General features: G+C 46.0%; 1 protein-coding gene across 1 annotated transcript in view; it reads right to left on the bottom strand.

Moving 5' to 3' along the window:
* LOC122364637 (obscurin-like protein 1) overlaps window positions 1-18,471 on the bottom strand; it is a 46,441-nt gene extending 27,970 nt beyond the window's left edge. Inside the window, exon 1 of the mRNA XM_043335221.1 lies at window positions 17,690-18,471. Within this exon, the coding sequence (XP_043191156.1) occupies window positions 17,690-17,738 (49 nt within the window). The 5' untranslated portion in view covers window positions 17,739-18,471. The remainder of the gene's footprint in view (window positions 1-17,689) is intronic.
* Window positions 18,472-18,934: the final 463 nt, after the last annotated feature.

The raw sequence follows: 18,934 nt of genomic DNA, 5'->3' as shown, positions 1-18,934 counted from the left end.
TCCATGAGTAAAATGACCCATAAAACATGTGTCGCACATGCCCTTTTCTATATTTTGTTTTTGGTGACCTGACCTGACCTTGACCTTGACCTTTGAATGACATTGTGTGCAACGAATATTGTCTTGGTAGTCTAAGAACACGTTTTGGGCAATCAGTCTCAGTCCATTCTTCGGCAACTACGGTGCAAGGCCGATACTGTAGAAACTTGCATTTTGTACCCTTGACCTGACCTTGACCTGACCTCTGACCTACTTAAGCAAAAAAAATTGGGCTCTTAAGATCCGCCTTGTTGAGAGCTTTCGATTGCCGTTTTCCCCGTCTTTCTACGACCATCGGTTCGGAAGTTAGACAGGGGGGGCAGAATCTGCCCCCCCCCCCCCCCAGCAGGGCGCGTATGGCTGAATAGCCCAGCGGGGCGCGGGTTAAGTTAACAAGGAGATCAGATAAATAAGTTCACGATCTACGCAGGTTTATGGTTTATAGACAACACAGAGAGAAAATCGGTTGATAACTGTAGAAATTGTGCAGTGTAGCATACATTTTGGCTTACAGGATTGCCACTTTAATTCATAAAGTTTAGATTACAAAACAGGGTCCACGACCCTCATCCTGATATAAATTCTCAGTCTTCATATTTTCCAGCTGTAAAAGCTCACTTTCAAAACACAATTAGCCTGCGACATTTATCGCTCACACCAGCAGGGAAGCCTGTAGAGGTCTGCACCGGCCGGCTGTAGCCGCGGCTGGCTGCAGCCCCACGGCTATGGGCCGGGGCGGCTGCAAATATCTCCAAGAACACGGCTACGGCTGTGGCCACGGCTGTGAGATTTCAAGCTCAATCTTAAGAACTCAAATATAAAATTTTAAATCCTTAATCTTACATTCTGATAAGCAGTCTAGCCTGTAAAAATCATGCAAAGGATGCCCAGCAACATTGAAAGTGGTGAAGCCTTTGAAAACCTGTAATGGTTTTACCATGGATAACTATATAGTTAGTAGTAATCCATGGTTTTACCATTTGCTGTAGGGGAGTTTGCACTCTGGTACAGAATACTAATTATAGGTACCGATTGTTCCTTCATCATCATTCTGGTCATTAGGAGAGCACCTTACAGCTATTGAAGACGAGCGTTCAATAATTCTTTCAGGTAATAGAAAAAGAAATCACGTCTAGGTAAAGGCAGGTAAAGGCTTCATAAAATATTATCTAAAATAACTCTTAGATGTATTTCTGGATTTTCGGCAAGTCCAATTACATAATATAAAACTGGCGCTTTATGTTCTAACTGGTGTGTGAGTGACCGCTAACAGAAAATGCTGATCAACGAAGCCAATGGAATTAGATTATAAGTGAGCATGAACTTTACTTACGGTTAATTCACATGATGGTGAAAACCCTGAACACGTAATTCACATGGCGGTGAAAACCCTGAACACAATATTTCTTACGCGAGCTGTTGACTTTGCTAATAAAATGACGTCTTCTTCTGAAAATGTAAATTTTTTGATAACAAATCTTTGTTTGAGAGCAAGTTTTTTTACTGTATAGCATTATTATTTATTAATTATAATCCTAATGGCTGTTTATAGTGAAAAAAACAATTTTTTGCCACTTCTTTGCTATTGACGTCATTAAAAGCTCAAGTAAAATTTTGATTGAAAGAGGCAATTGTGGCTCGCACGTCATTGGGGATTTGAGCGAAGATCATTATTTGGAAAAATCAAAATAGATGAATGTTTTTCTTTTTTTAGATGCTCACTAGTGTTTTGATGCCTTGCATATCAAATTAGTTTGAGACTTGCTCAGAAGGCTGCTTCAAGCCTGGCATATCACACCCCAGAAAATATGCAAGGTAAGAAAGAAGCAAGAGTTTTGACTAGACAATCACTGTTTGACAGTCCATCAACTTCAGTTTCATTTTCCATACCTAACATTGATAATGAAAAGCATCAGGGTCTGTTGTTCTGTCCCAAGGCGTTCTGTCCCACAACCATGCTTCAGGATTTGGCATTAGATGTCTACACTGCTATAGTGCTTCTATTCTGGTTCGTTGTTTATGTTTTCTGTTGATGTAGGTGCCTACCTACCCATCTTTCTTAACCCCTTGCAAGGGCTTGTGTAGGCATGCGATGCGCATCAGGCTTCAGGCCTTCGGCCTAAAGCCAGATACACAACCACTCAACCTATGATGCTTCATGAGCTTGAGAATCTATAGCCCATTGCAATGTGCTTTTGGCTACCTATATGTTTCAACTAAAAACAACTTATTATATACTATTTGGTTGCATTTCATTGAAAGTATCCACGGCCGGCTGACGGCTGGCTGCCCACAGTTTGCCACGGCTGTGGGCGGCTGTGGCTGTGGAGCCACGGCTGCGGGGCGGCTAGGCTGTGGAAAATTGCAGCCGTGCAGAACTCTAGAAGCCTGGCCCCACAGACACCTCAATGTCCATTTGTGTATGCGATAAGAGCAGCAACGGGAAAAAATGGGACGACAAGATTTCCTCCCTTTCCGGAGAGTGGAATGCTCAATCTCGAGCCAATTTCAGGCAGCACTTGGCCGTGTCACCGGATCGTCTGAGCGGCCCGCGGGGGCTCACCGGTCGGCCGGGTCGGCGCCGGCCGCCCTGCCGGCCTCAGTCGCCCCAGCCGCCTGCAGCAGAGGTCGGCCGACCGCCACCACTCGACCGGCCATTATGAATACAGCGCCGTGCCGGGAAGCCAGCCGCCATAAAGTGTCGACGGCCGGTGCGGGCGGCACCTCCCCTCCGGCGCTCACACGTCTTGGAAAGCAGCGTCCCACGCAGATTAATCTCCGGCAAAGTTATCAAACTGAGAGGGGGCTGCAGCCGCGCCCGCGTGCGGCGGCGGCGCAGCCGGACGTCATGAGTCGGTACACACGGCCGCGGCGAGATTTACGGGCTGACGGCGGCAGCGGCGAGACGGTGCCGCCGCGGCCGCTATCGTGTATCGCGCCTATCGACCTGACCGGCCGCCGCCGTGCCGCAGACGCCCGCGGGCCCGTGCGGTCGGTCGGACGCGCGTCCGACTGTGGCCCGCGCTGTGTGCCTGATGAGCTCTGAGCCGCCTCCACTCACCGCACCGGCCCGCTGTGGGCAGATGTGCCGGCATTTCCCCGCCACTGACCGCAGATATTGGCGAAAGCAATGGAAGCAATACGTTCGTGGAAAAACACTACATGGCAGCGTCCATTTACATAATAGGCATTAATCCAGCACAAAAACTCAACGATTTTCAGATGAAAGGAAAATTTTCAGTTTGAATTAAACAAACTTCAGGATCAGCATAAAACTAAAAAAGCTTAAAAAAAATACTTAGGTACTGTCGACAACAAAACAGTCAGGGCTTGGATCTTCAACCATGATCATCATTCCTTTTGATGTTGCTTATATCTGTATCTAATTTTTCAATAAATTTGAAGTGTGAAATATATGCAATGCGTGTTGAGCCAAAGACAATGGTGGTCTCTAGCATCATTCACAATTTGTGTTGAAAAGCTCGGATAAACACAAAATTGACAATGAGGAGTTTGTCTCATTCCATACACTGCCGTAGGTGTAACGTTATAAACAGCTTACAAAATCCCCCCCCCCCCCCTCTTGCAGTTACCAGTGCGCGATTCCACGTGATCAGTATTCATCGCGGCCCGAGCCAGCATTCTGCACCGTGGCCCTGGACTCCGGAGCACACAGTAAGTCAGCCTGGATAGGTAGACTGGCCCGCAGTACTGGAGTGCTGGCCGGCACAGTATACCAGCGCAGGAAGACAGCCGCGGAGGGAAACGGACTCGAGTGAACTTTTGAAGTGATCGATTCTCGATAGCGACATCCTTGACCCTACCCGATTTTCACGAAAAGGCTTGCATTACCCTTGGTCGAAAAAAGCTTACCGTAGCTGCTCCAGTATTTTTAAATGTAGGTACCTTCATCATCCCGTTTAGAGCGATTTCGGAAACATTATTTTTTATTCTTCATCATTTTGTTGCCACTGCAGTACTCTGATTCTGCCTCGAGAGTATAGCATCAATGCTGTTCTTTGTTGCTCCTGCTTAATCACCACATTAACGTAATGCCATTGAAGAGTAGCTGGAAGAAAAATGTGTAAATGGCTCGGTATGAATGTGCCAGAACCCTTGTGTACTAAACTGCCACGACAGGGAGAATTAATTAACCACTTTACATACTAATGACATTCACTAACCACACTGGTATGCCAGTTCGTCTTCCTGTCCCACCCTTCGCTCTAAGAAAAGTATTCCATACACAAAAAAAACATCAGCCTGCTTATCAGGTCATCGCAAGGGTTGAAAGATTTCTTAACATAAATTTGTTGAACATCATTCTTCGACTGCAAACTGGACAAGTTGTAACTGTGTTAAGATAGCTACTGCCACGCTGATTTGAAAAATTGCAGCATCCCAGTGCTTTCTTCTTTCTATATACTCTACAGCAACAGCCATATATCATTCCTTCTTTGAAACAGTACTATAAAATAGCTGGTGATATGAAATGCATCCATATTTAATATTCAGCTTCAGTCTGACGTTCTTTGGAATTTGACGGATGAACAATGCATATTGTGACGTTCTCCAATTAATCAATGAATTGGATCTGCACAACCAATAAATTCAATAGGTTCTGCTTCAGTTCTTCCGTATAACCCAGACACTGAGCCGGAATCGTTTGCGGTCCATCTTGGAAAAGGCCACGGCCCACGCCCTCCCGCCGTCAGATGCTGAGGACGGGCGGGCTCCCCCTGTCCCCTCCCTCTATTCTATTCCAACCGACTGTCCCTGGTTCAGCAAACAAGAGACCACGAACAGCTTCACCCATAACAATGTCGAGACGCATTGTGTACGTTGCAACTTCAACATTTTATCTCTCTGACTATGTTATGTACGATAAGATATGTTATGTTTCCAACCTTAATAGAAAATATTATTTTTCTACATGTATTTAACGGCTTTTACAGCGATGAATAAGGTAGGGAATGACTGTATCGATATCTTGCAGAGAAGTAACTATGTACTACGACCGTGGCTAGAGGTCCGTACTTTTGTTCGTGAAAAAGGGCTTTTTATAAAAGCAACCACGTTATTTTTTCATAAAAACTAAGATATGATTAATTTGTCCTAAGCAATGTCTATGCATTCATTTAATATGCAATTGAATGGCAGCGACCAACAGCAAATGTAACTATGAAGTCCCTAAGCCTCTACGACGATTTGGCCATGTCCTGTAAATTATCAGTTCTCTGCCTTTTGTTGCTTATTGTCCTCGTTTCGAAACAATGAGCGACTTTTGTGGCTAAAATGGGTCATGCAGACAAAGAAGACTGCAATCTTTAAGCTTATCGATGCTCGTAAGAGCTAACCTTCAAGCTCTTTGAGCATCGATAGCGGCGATTCTTTGATCTCCTACCCTTGTTCCGCTGTGGTCGGGTAATCTCCAGGGTATGAGGTGGTGCGCAAATGGTGCCAGCCACCTGCCACCGATGATCGATACAGAATCATTGCGATCGGTCATCCCCGCTGCGCCAGTCTTCATTTACACTAATGTGCGAACATGCGTCGAGCTGATGCATTCGCTTGCACAGAGAAATAATATATGAAGCATAATGTTTTCATTACTGTTAAGATATTCAGGAAAAATCTATTCGAAGAATTGGAAATTGCACCAATGAATTCGAACTCAGATTTTATTCACACAGGCTTCCCAGGGTTCGATCTGCGCAGCTGTAGCTGCTCTTCTGCATCGTCGTTTGTCTCGCCGCATTCGCCGCAGCTGCCGGCTCGGTCGTCGCCTTCGTCTCACATATATCACCAAGATGTTTGCGCCGCCACGAGCGTGCGTCGCCCGCACGAAGCGAGCAGTGAGCCGGGGATAGGCTCATCGCCTCACGCATTCACACATCCACCGGTTCTGTAATGTGCATACAAATAATGCCAGACTGCGATGAATGATCACCGCAGGAATGCCACTCTTTTCAATGCCATGGAAGGGGCGTCGCAACTGGCAAAGGCTGCCGTCACGACTGCCTTGTAAAATACTCATACTGAGAGCGCTATATAGTTGCTGAGGGACGGTTAGTCCGATAGCTTGGGTACGGCTGTAGGGGTTTTATTTAAAAACTTTGCCGTACATACCTACACTCGTTAAATACCAGCCAATATTTTTGTATAGTCACCTAAAATGAAGAACTATTTAGAAGAATGTACGTAAACGCTCCAAAAGGAAGTGTAAAGAGGAAGTATCATTGAAGTGATTTTTTAGCATTTGTGCCGACATCTCAAGGACGAGGGGTTCTGATTAAGCAAAGCTGATTTTTCAGAGCATTACACTGAAATCGCCGGCACAAGAACAAGCTCAACTAGCGCTGATTCGTGAGACCGTTCGCAATTGGTGGCGCGCAGTGAATGAGCTGCATGTCAATCCGTCATATTATTCCATCCACATAGCAAGTAACACTCCTCTAAAATAATGAAACAGTAACGTCTACACCGATGGACACCATCGCCCTTGAACTCATACCGTTCCATCACTAAGCGGCTGGGTATTTCGCATACAAGGTCCTAAACTACCAGCAAACACGCAAAGTGGACGTGCACCCTGCGGCGTCGTCGGCGAACAAACAACAAACAGCGTCCGTAGTGGGCGCACGTCGGAGCTCCCAAACTTGTAGACCGGAGTTCTGGCACTGGTGCCGAGGTCTGAGTGAATTCGAGAGAGGCAGAGCATGATTAAAGTGATCCTGAGGATGAATTGAATTGTTTTTCCTTAAAAAATTGTTATGAGCGGTGCGTTAATTGACCCGCGTAATATGTGTTTGAGAACCGTTGCATCGTTTGGTGAATTTACAAGGTCAAATGCTTCTATTAGTTTTATCTTTACATGAGCCCCTTCTTATTTACTTCGTGGTCCCGCGTCAATGATTAACTAACGCATTGAAGAACATTTTCACTTTAAATGAAGCGCGATAACTTTCATAACTTTATTTTGATGCTAAGATACCGATAGTTTTGATACATTCAGAACTATCGCTAAGTCTCAATCACGTCCGACACAACCAATGTACACCTTTATGCCTCAAATATCCATCTCCAGGCTGGGAAGAGCTCGAGCCACGGGGTTACTATACTCTCGGGAGAGTCGTAAATCACCTAGCCTGAACTCCATCCACGCTACAGTTTGTTTGACCAAAGCGTAAAATGCGCACGGTCACGCAATCTGGCATGTATCTGAAGCGAGAGAAGACTGCCCAACAAAGCAGTTTTACCGACTCTGCTAGAGGCCAGTGCGTCTGTAGAAATGCAGCACTATCAGATTAAATGCCGGCCCGAGTGCGCTCCGAAGTTTTACGGGCTCTAAACTGAAGATATTCAAGCATTCTATAAACGTCCGGGCCATTCCGAGTTGCCCAGCACCCGAAAAATATACAGCCGAAGAGTCTATTTCACTGCAGATGTTCGCACCGCAACGGCGATGCTGATAAATAATGTTTTACTGCCTTATCTTTTACTGCCTCGGGTCGTCCACTATAAATGAAATAATGTCTAAGGCTTACGGTTTGTGGGTTTTCAGAGTATTCGTATATGTGGTTTTAATAAAATTCACATTTCAAGGTATTCGTAAATGTGCTTTTAATTATATCCACCTGCGCCGCGCATTTGAGCAAGTCCAGCTAAAAAATCAGCCAGCTGGACAGATGGCACTGGCCAGTGCTTTATCGAATGGGAAAATCACTTTCATCCTAGGAACTATGACGGATGGAAACGGCAAATGAAATGAGCCAGAACCAATGACGCAGCGCGCTTCTTAATACCCAGCACATTTGCTTCAGAACTGAAATGGGTGGATTTGTTTGCTGGAATCACCTTCAATGTTATGTTTTTCAGTCCCAAGCCTCTACACTCAGGCTGTCCGATATAGCTGTGTACCGCTCTAAATTGAGGACATCCCTGAGGGAACTGAATTATTTTCAGCTTCACCGGTTCAGAGCGATCGAGTTGATAGTGTGTTGCAAAGGCTAAATGAGTTGCTTTGAGTTGATAGTGATGAGCTTTATATCAAGCGTTTGGATTGACTGATAGAATAGTCCTATCTCAAGGACGATGCCATTTGAAAGAGTTCGACCGAAAGATTCTGCGTTTTCCGCAAAAGTGGTAGTAAACTGCAAGGAGTTGCCTTGTTGGAGTCGGCTTGCATTGATACACTTTGCAACAGAACCATAAGCAATTTCATAGCAAGACGCGCAAGGCTAGGCCAAAAAGCAGTGTCGGTAGACTGATAGATACCTACCTATCAGCGAGAAACTTTTCAATCATCCCCAGCTGTTAAGACCCATCGTTATCAATCGCAGCCAGAGGCCATCATGTGTCGGCCGGCAAAGTTCAGCAGCTCGGAGTCGGTCGCTGCATCGCCCACCCTACGTGTGATAAATGTGAGTGATTAGTGTCCCAACACGGAGCGGCACCCGGCCGGACTGAGGTGTAATACATCACCGGCGGACCGACAGCCGAGCGGCCCTGTTCGCCGGCCGGCGCGCTTTGTTTGCGGTCAGATGACTCGGTGTTGGTACAGTGGGGTCGCTGGACCGAACACCCGCTCTGGAGCGTCATCTCGGGGGCGGGGGGGGGGGGCGACTGTGCTACCAGCGGCATCCTGTGCTGTGGGAGCAGCAAGACATAAGTGGAGTAGGGACTTGGTCTTTCGCACCGGCATTGCAATGTCATTGGCCTGGGATAGTGTCATTGGGAACTAACGATTAATCAGCATTTAGGAAATGGAAATCTGTAAATTAATCATAGAGTGGGCATCAATTTTGCGAATAGTTTCTAGCTCTTCAAGTGTTTCCAAGTCAGAGCAGTTCAACTGAAAACCAGCGTCTTTCAAAGGGAAATGTTGGATTTTGTCACGATGACGTTATTCAGCCTTGAAGCTGTAACTTTTGTAGCCCGAACAGGGGGCTGACCTCGCGAAAGTATCGCATCTAGGGACCCCTCCCCTTCTTCTCCTGCGGGGTATTTGATCCTCTTCTCTTCAGGAAAAATGCTGGAATATTAGCACCCGCCGGTCATGAGAAATGTTACCAAGCTTAGAATGCAGTCATTAATCGTTACGTCGCATCGAGTGCGGTCTGTTATAAAATGTTTACCCATGGAATTAGTATGTTATACATATCTTGGGTGGACAATGGACATCCCATTCCTGCAAATGTGCTGATGCCATATCATATGTATCTGCAGGATTTGAGGTTTAACTGTGAAACCCTAATGGCTTTGTAAGCTGCGACACCAGCACAAAGCTGAATGGAATATTAAAGGTAATTTAATGGCCCTCAGTACAGGAGCCTATCAATGCATTGTAATTCAATTGTTGCGGACAATCAATATATTTTGCAGCTCAGACTACTGGCACTTGACAATGACGCTCATATGAGGCGGCTTGGGTGAGTTTTGCAACATCCCTCAATCCAAAACAAGTGCGAAGATTATTAAATTTCGTTGGTGTTGCCTAGATGTTCGCTAATTTGCGATTAGTGTCACTATTGGCTTAGATTGTAAATGGTTTCTGGCCCAATTATGTCTCGCCATTCAAATATCTGGGAAAACTCATTTCAATTCCTAATCAAGGAATGAATAAGCAATACAAGTGGAACCAATCATAAAACAAAAACAAAATTAAATACAAAACAAAAATAAAATAATAGTGATCAGAAAACGCATCAAATGCATGAATTGCAAAAAACTGTTCCAGCTTAGCATTTTGTGTCATCAGGTACCCTTTCGACAACACAATCACACTTTACATTTCACCCAACACGGCTACATAAAATGCTTTTCTCCCTCGCCAACACAATTAGAAACATATTGTCCTCACCCTTCCCACACACCAAAATCTCAACAATAATCTCCCCACCACCCCTGTCCACCGGTTCCCGCCAAATTTCCGCCCCGGAGAGCGCGGTCGACCCCGCGCGAGAGGCGCCGTTGGTGACGGCAGCACGGCCGGCGTGCCCCTGACCCTGCGCCGTGCATACTGCATAGTGATGTGTGCGTCGCACGGCATCGGGAATTTTAATTCCACGTCGCCATCGCCAGGAGATGGTGGTACTGGTATTGGAGGCGGGGGTATTGGTGGTAAGGGCGATGGCGACAACCGGTGATGGAAATGGTGGTGGTGGTGGTGGTGGTGGGCTATGGTGAAGGTGGTGATACTGTCGGTAAGAGCCTTCTCTGGCGTTGGTGACGGTGTCGGTAAGGTCCATGACGGCGACACGTAACCGGTGGCAGCAGCCTCGTGAAGGACACTTCATCAGGTCAGTGACAGCTTTAGCCGGTCATAACACGGAAACGACTGCGGCGGCCAAAGTGCCGAGAGGCGACCAAGAGGTGATGGGAGGGTTCCAGGGACAGAGAGCGGAGGGAGAGAGAGAGAGAGAGAGAGAGAGAGAGAGAGAGAGAGAGAGAGAGAGAGAGAGAGAGAGAGAGAAAGACAGAAAGACAGAAAGAGAAAGAAAGAAGGAGAGAGGGAAAAGTATGATGGAAATCAAATTTGAGCATGAGGATAGATGGGAAAAACGACAGCGAGACGGAAGATGACGATTGATAACTCGTATGTTTCAAATAATAAAGCATAAAATAAAGCATTTACAAAGCAGAACTTCTGCAAGTGTTCGTAAGAAGTGTGAAAGATTTAATAATAACATATAATTAGAAATAGAAAATTTAGATGTTATACAGTATACACTTTCCGCAACGGCAATTTAGAGCATTATGCTGATGTCCCTCGAAGCTGATGCAAGCTATGGTATAGGGCTTCGTGCCACGGTACGCCGCTGGCCGACACTTCTCCTTAGGCATGAACGTTCACTTTCCTTTGAAACATATCAAGCAGAATAACCAATTCCACTTACGTTCCCACGGAAACCGAGTGCCAATGCCTGGTAGCGATGGGTGGCCATGGGTGTCATGAAACAGTCCGGAACGCAATGACAATTGTCCTGGACCAAATTACGATCTTATGTCATGTGTTACATTACGCCGTCCCCCGAGGGACAGCGACATTACGCCGTCCCGTCCCCCATTCAAAATGTTGCCTCAGGTGCGCTTCACGAATCATCCTACATGATAAAATATAACCATATCCCGACAGAACAACTGTTCTCTTAGGAGTCTGAACGTTGTTCAGCTTCTAGGACGCAGCATATTCCAATCTGTTCTCCTAACTTTGGACGTGGGTTACGCTGCTCAAACACTGAAATTGTACTGAAGCCACCCGGAACATCGTTTCGCTCCACTAAGTTGGGGAGTTATCGCCTCACTGAAAAAATATAAAACACTGGTCGGGTGTTTTATCAGTGTATTATGGGTGTTAAACACCATTAATGGTGTATCATGACACTAATAGCAGTGTCATTACCCCGTTCAACACCGTTATTGGTGTAATGGCATTGCTTGAACACGGTTTAAGGTGTCACATGACACTTGAAATAACACACTTGGGGTGTAATCGAGGTGTCTCAACTCCCATCTAACACCTTTTTTGGTGTTACAGAGAAAACATAACACCCGTTAGGTGTACTGAGGGTGCCATGTCATCCCTTAAACACCGTTTAAGGTGTCACACGACACTTGAAAAGCACACTTGGGATGTACTCGAAGTGTCGTAGCTCCCATTCAACACTCCTTTTGGTGTCAAAGAGAAAACAAAACACCCTCTGGGTGTATTGAAAGTGTCATGTCATCACTTAAACACCGTTTAAGGTGTCACACGACACTTGAAAGAGCACACCTGGGATGTAATCGAGGTGTCGTAACTCCCATTCAACACTCATAGCAGTGTCATTACCCCGTTGAACACCGTTATTGGTGTAATGACATTGCTTGAACACCGTTTAAGGTGTCACATGACACTTGAAATAACACACTTGGGGTGTAATCGAGGTGTCTCAACTCCCATCCAACACCTTTTTTTGGTGTTACAGAGAAAACATAACACCCGTTAGGTGTACTGAGTGTGCCATGTCATCCCTTAAACACCGTTTAAGGTGTCACACGACACTTGAAAAGCACACTTGGGATGTACCCAATCGAAGTGTCGATCCATTCAACACTCCTTTTGCAGGTGTCAAAGAGAAAACAAAACACCCTCTGGGTGTAGGTATTGAAAGTGTCATGTCATCACTTAAACACCGTTGAAGGTGTCAGTGACACTTGAAAGAACACAATGATAGGTATCATATCACATCACATCACAATGTAGGTATTGAAGTGTTATGAAATGTAAGTGTTAGCTAGTATTATCGAAGGGGTCTGAGCCGTAAGGGGGTCTGAGCCAGGGGATGACTAACACCGTTCGTATTCTCTTGGTACTTCATGTAGTTATAAATGTTATTGTTTAGCTGGGACAGAGACATTCTAGCATAAAAATATTCAAATTACCAGCTTCGTTTATTAGTTACGGGAGCTTTCGAAAGACGTTCGTCTTTCTTCGTCAGCCTGTCTTTGCAGTGTCAGACACCCTTGAAATTCCCTATGGGTGCAGTTGGGTAAATGGCGCTGCTGTGCTGTATGGTGTACAGAGTTTGCATTTATATTCTAATGGATTTGCTTCAAGTACATCAAATAAACAAATCCACGATAATAAATAAATAAATTCATATACAATACTTCAAAGAAAACGCGTCAGGAAAATATTGGGAACATAATGCAGCCCTAGTAGCCCATGTTCAACCGTTGGCTTCCATGCGGCCGGCCGCCATACTAGTTTGAAACGTGCGCGACTGCGGGCGGAGGCGCTGGTGGGATTACGGTGTGTTGGGAGTATAAGTGTGTGCAAGTGAGTTAGAAGTGATCGTGAGTGGTGTCTTGGTACTCGAAGAGCTCCAGTTTTAGCAAAGGTGAGCTATTCTTGGCTAGCAATGGCAATGCTGCGGATTCCGAAAGACATGGTACTGGCCGCTGGGGGGGGGGGGATGGCGGCATACTCCTGATAATGGTTCTTTAATATCCGAAAAATATATCCTCAGATTTTTTTCTCTTGTGTTGGTGTGCAATTTAACACGCACCCTGCTTGGGTATTTATCCGAATTCGTAACCCCACTGGAGAGGGGGAGGGGGTTGGATTCTGCTTATTTCTATTATGCTCCGCGTATCCGTGCTGCTAGACTGATTTGCGATGCAATGTGGTGGCATTTGTTCCCTGCAACCTACATTCTGTGTGTAATTTCATAACGCTGTATCATATAGGTATGCATACAACTTATTGATTCCCCCATTGGGTACAGGGTGTCAGGTACAAATGTATCACTGGTAGTTTAAATGAATTGTTGGTAATAACAAGGTTGAATAACACCAATGATGAAAGTGGGTGTTCAGTTTATCACACATGTGAGCATCATTCCCTGCAATGTCAGTGTTTGTTATCAATTTTACACCGTTACGAGTGTTACTAGGGTGTCTTAACAGTGTTGAAGTACACCCTTAATGGACGCCTGAAGGATGAGCTTAAATTCCAAAGGGCGTTAAAAACAACGTAACCCGAAGCTGATATTAAGGGAGCCTTAGATTAGGTCAAAGGTCAGGTCACCAAAGTTCATCGAAGGACAAATTTTGCCTCTTACGCCACTTGTTGACGAATCGGCGAATAACTTGTGAACGAATAGAGCTACAGCGCCGCCGAAAAGTACACCCAGTAGCTCTTTCAACGTTTTTTGTGGGTGTGAAATGCGTCCTAAGATTTGATCTAAGATCAACTAATTGCCCTACAGAGGAGAAAACCCATGAAATAAACGGTTTTACAGAAATTGTTTTCTGCAGCAATTCATTTGATTCAAAACCGACACGACATTTAATGTTCCGGCATCGTGTTCCTCGATTTGAGACGCGTCTAATTAAAAAATAATATGACCGTCAAATGTGATTTTGAAAATCTGACCAAGGGTTATGGTGATGACCCGACCAGAAAGGTCATGTTACAAATTAGTCGATTAGTATTGTCGAGCTGAACACATCTTATGTGTTTTCATCGCTCTAGCTCTATAAAAAGTTACTGTAAAAAAACTGAATAGTGGATAGTGGATACATGTCATGACCTGATAGCACGTCTTGGGTATAAATAGAGACACGGGTGCAATTTTCCCATTCAGTGTGTAATGTTTCTCTGTTATTCAATGTTTGGGGGCGTTAAGCATGACTTTCGTCCAAAAGAACACATTTCAATTTGTTCCCGTTGACTTATGCATAATGTTTGCATTCTTGACCTTACAGGTTACAGATATCAAGCTTCAGAGATACGTATTTATTCATGCTGTTAATCTTATCAATCGCCTAAAATTTGAAAGTGATCACTCAGATAGTGTAGCATTGGCGAACAAACTCTTAATTTTCTGGGATGAGGTCACTTGATGTGGCCTGGTGACCTGACCTTGAGCGACCTGGGTATGAATTTTAACATGTGCAAAAATCTTGGACAAAAGTGGGCAGGGCGCCGCCGTTTTTTTAAGATCTGCGAAATACCGCAGGAGGGGGAGTGGTGTTCATGTTCAAACACCTCAAGCCCGCCGCGGAGTCATCCTATACTTGTTTCTGTAGTCTGTACGTGTTTCTATTTCAAAGTGTCGTCCTTTCGTGTTTCTCCAGAATATGCCTCCCTGGATCTTCCCAGATGCCGCCTAGTGAGAACCCAGCGGAGCTTCACTTATAGGGCTGCATCCGCCTGGAACGCCCAATTAACACGCAGTTAGACTGGATAGCACCGGAGAGGCCCAAGTGAATCACCAGCGCTGTGTTTTAAACAAAATGTTTTAGGTCTTGCAATGTGTCTCATTTTTAACCATGCTTTTACCAGTGTACAATGACTGAATTCGTAATACCCACCATGTGGAGAATTCTAATAAATGACTCTGACTCTGACTCTGAAAAGCCAAGAACATAAACATTTTCATGGAGCAAACGGTCTTCGAAGTGGAGCTCAGTTGCCATGTACCCACTCAAGTGCGCTCCGTTTTCAAAGAGCTGAAGCAAAGGGCAAAGAGATAGAAGGGCTCAGAGATCAAGCTTCGGGCCGCGCTGAAGTGAACAGAGCTGTAAATGGTGTGTGTGGCGAGGGAGGGGGGGGGGGGTAGGCACGACAGGCGATTATGAACTGCGAAGTGTGTGAATAGGGCTAGAGAGAGCTAGCGTCCTACAGCGACCTCGGTGAACACTGAACTGATACGGACTTAAGAGGGAGGAGGGGGGCTGATATGTAGTAGACATGTGCATGGATCCGAGTGATTGATCCATGATCTCAGTGGATCTTAAAGCAAACGACAAGCTTGGATCTATAATCCCATTGTATCCCACGTAGAAAATGTATCCTGAATCTCTGAATCTATGATCTCATTGCATCTTATAACAAACCAAAATCAGGATCTGAGATCCGATTGAATCCCACCACATGCAACCTAATGAAACCATGTTTCCATGCGACTTGTTTTAAATTTTGAATTTGAATTTGCGTTGTTTTAAATTTTCTCCGTGTACCAACTGCGCCACTGGAGCCGCCCATATACTCCATGACACCTACAGGGTGTCATGGAGTATATGGAGCCTGTGGGCTCCCTGTGGGTGTCAACTTGGTGACACCGTTATAAGTGTAAGCAGCGCTGTGACACCTTTTAATTACACCCGTGGGTATGCAGTTTAACACACACCCAGGCGATTATTCCCCCAGTATCCCTATGGGTGTCAACTTGGTGACACCGTTATAAGCGTTGTGTTGTGACACCTTTAAATTACACCCGTGGGTATGCAGTTTAACACACACCCAAGCGATTATTCCCCCCAGTATCCCTACGGGTGTTATCTTGGTGACACCATTATAAGTGTAAATAGGGTGTCTGAGGGGAGTCGAAACGCACCCTTGTCTGGGGTGTATGACACCACAGTACAGAAACTGGACACCCTTAGGGATAGTACAATGGTGTATCTTGACGCTCATATAAGTGTTATCTGACACCTTTCAAAAACACCCGTGGGTATGCAGTTTAACCACTTACACCGTTAGCAGTGTTTTAAATTTTCTCCGTGCTGCTTTATGGCCGTTGAAGGCCCTAAGTGCTCCGCGATTCCTGTCAACTCTGGAGACCAAGCCTCCATACGAATGTTAAACGTCTTGTCGATAAAAACAAGTCCCAAGTATTCGAACTTCAAACGAGAAATGCATCCGGTGAAAGTTGGCTGTATGAGCATTGAATACCTCAAGACATCTGTCCAACTGTAATTGGTAAAAGACGCTTCCTCTAAGATAATTTGATGCTTATAACCGATATCCGAGAGACAGTCTACCAAGACGGCTATGCACGATCATCTAAGTATTGCTTAAAAGAAAAAAAGTATTTTGCATTGAAGTTTGAACATACGTCCTGAAATGGGAAAGTGAAAACACCGCGGCATATTTTGTCTTCATGTGAGAATAGTTGTAGCCCCTGAAGATTATGGGCAAGTCAGAAGTGTTATCAAAGTCAATACAATTATAATGCTGAAGTACCTATGCATGCATAATGCATATAACTCATGTATATAACTAATTATAATCAGTACCTACAAATAAAAATTATCATCAAATATGCCTCCAACGCTCGTTCAATACATACTGTTTGTCTGGCACAGTTGAGACTTTAAGGAACGGATGCGAATGGTGGTAAATAGAATAGCTGTAGTTTCTTCTACGCTAATTTTGTATCGTCTGATGAAGTTTTGTTTGAGTTTGTTGAGGTTTTTTAGTTATGACGGATTCATACAAATAGATCTACATGTAAAATGGCTAGGTAGTTAGGTACCTACTTCAAAAACTGAAACTGTAACTACATATATCGAGTTTCATTGAAGTACATATTAGGATTATTTCGTTACATTTAATTGGAATCAGCCAAGGAAAAGATCTTTGACACTGAGTGTCCTTAGCATAATGCCATATCAGGTGGTTGTGGGTCATTGATGAAATTCAAAGTGAATTTAATATCATTACCATTGATATTGAATATCAATTCGATTATGGCAAAACGATAACTCGATTGCATGCCTCTTCAAGATCAGCTAATGTTAGGTCAAGATTCACGCATTTTAATATAAAACGCTTGACCAATATTTGAAATTTCAATGATTATCTTGAAAGGACTTCTGCCGCAGAAACTGGCACACACATAAGGTCAGCCCTCAAAGGGCCCGCTAAATTGACGTATCAATGCGTGCTCGGGCACATGTTTCGCTCACGTGCCAGTTAGCTTGTCAGCTAATCCGATTTGCACTCCTATACCAACATTGGAATTCTCTCCCAGAGGGCTGTGAATTTAATCTACTTGTTCTGACCACCTCCCCTGAGCTGAGCAAACAACATCGCCCGCAGGCCAATTGAATTTCCAGTGTCGGTCTTATGCCCGGGCGAAATTGAACGACGGAGGGTGATTGATGCGGCCATGTTTCAGAGCGCTGTGATGGATTCGACGTACGGCAGCCGGACGTCTCGGTAGGCCCTGATTCCGGTTCCGATAGGCGCGGCTGAGAGCGGGGCCGCAGGGGTACTGCCGAGCGGAGCGGCGGCTCTGGAGGACCCTCGGCCGGCGCCGGCTGACCCAGCACCGTGTCAGCCACGGCCGGCCCCCGGCGCCCGGCCCACACTCACCTTTTGTTCCCAGTATGCAGAGGAGCACTAGAGCCAGCGCCGGCGGCATCGCGGCAGTCCGAGAGAGGGACGCTCTGCGCTGTCGGCAGCTCGGCCGCCCGGACCGCCGCCGGAGCCGCTGACACGGAGCGCAGCAAATCACCGCCCGGAAACCGACCCTCGAGAGCCGCCTGGCTCAGCTCAGCGCGGCTCAGCACGGCTCAGAGCGGCTCAGTACGGCTCAGCGCGGCAGCCCACCATTCAGATCAGCACTGCCCCATCGGGCGGAGAGCCGGTCTCACTAATTGTGCGGCAAAAAGCCAACACCGCTTGTTCGTCGTAAACACTTTCGGCACTCGGCTTCGGCGGATTTCCAAAACGGCCGAAAACCCACTGTCACCGCTAGACAGCCACGACGGGCTTGCCAGGTAACCTCGGGTCACATTCGGTCACACCAGGTCAACTGACCCCTCATCAGGTCGCATCCAATCACCATTCAACCCTCCTGCGATGTCACCAGGCCACTCAGGTCACTGACGGCTCGTCCTCCCTGCCCGCTCTCCCCCGCTGTCCGCAGGGCGGTACGAGTATACAAGCGGCTCTCTGCCCTGCCACTCTCCTCAGTCACGAGCGGCCCTCCCCGGAGGCGAATCTGCGGACAGACGAGCGCTCCCGGCGGGCAGCCTCTGAGTCCGGCTGGTGGGCGCAGAGCCGCCGACTGGGCCGGCCACCGACTGGCGACCCTGCGCGGCGCCCCAGGCGGGCAGAGGTGCAGAGCGGGACGACCCGGTCCGGCGCGGTCTGCGCGCCCGGCGGGTAGAGCGAGCGGTGCCGAGAGAGGGAGGGAGGGGGGAACAGGGGAAAAGGAGCATGTCAACCAGAGACCGTTAAAGGAATTTAAGCCCACGTCTTGTCCTTTGTAATGCATCTCCGTGCTCTAAAGTCTAAGCAGCAAGAGATATCTGGTAAACAAAAAAATTTAGGTGATGTTTTTGATGGTAATTAGTGGTAATTAGTGGTATGTAGTGGTAACGCAATTAATGGTAATTAGTGGTAATACAATTAATGGTAATTAGTGGTAATGCAAACCTACGATAAAATTGCTAATCAAATACCAACTGTGCTTATTTCACATAACCTTTAGACTTTACCGTTAGACTTTAGCGCACATTTTGTCTTCGATCGGCTGAAACTATTAACAGCCCATGCAAATGTGTGTGGCCCATTGTCTTCACAGAGTAACAGAAAGAGAAGCGTAGAAGAAGG

The sequence above is a fragment of the Amphibalanus amphitrite genome, unplaced genomic scaffold (genome assembly GCF_019059575.1).
Source record: "Amphibalanus amphitrite isolate SeventyFive unplaced genomic scaffold, NRLGWU_Aamphi_draft 000688F_arrow, whole genome shotgun sequence".
Classification (NCBI taxonomy): Eukaryota; Metazoa; Arthropoda; class Thecostraca; order Balanomorpha; family Balanidae; genus Amphibalanus; species Amphibalanus amphitrite.
This window is presented reverse-complemented; position numbering and strand designations above follow the sequence as displayed.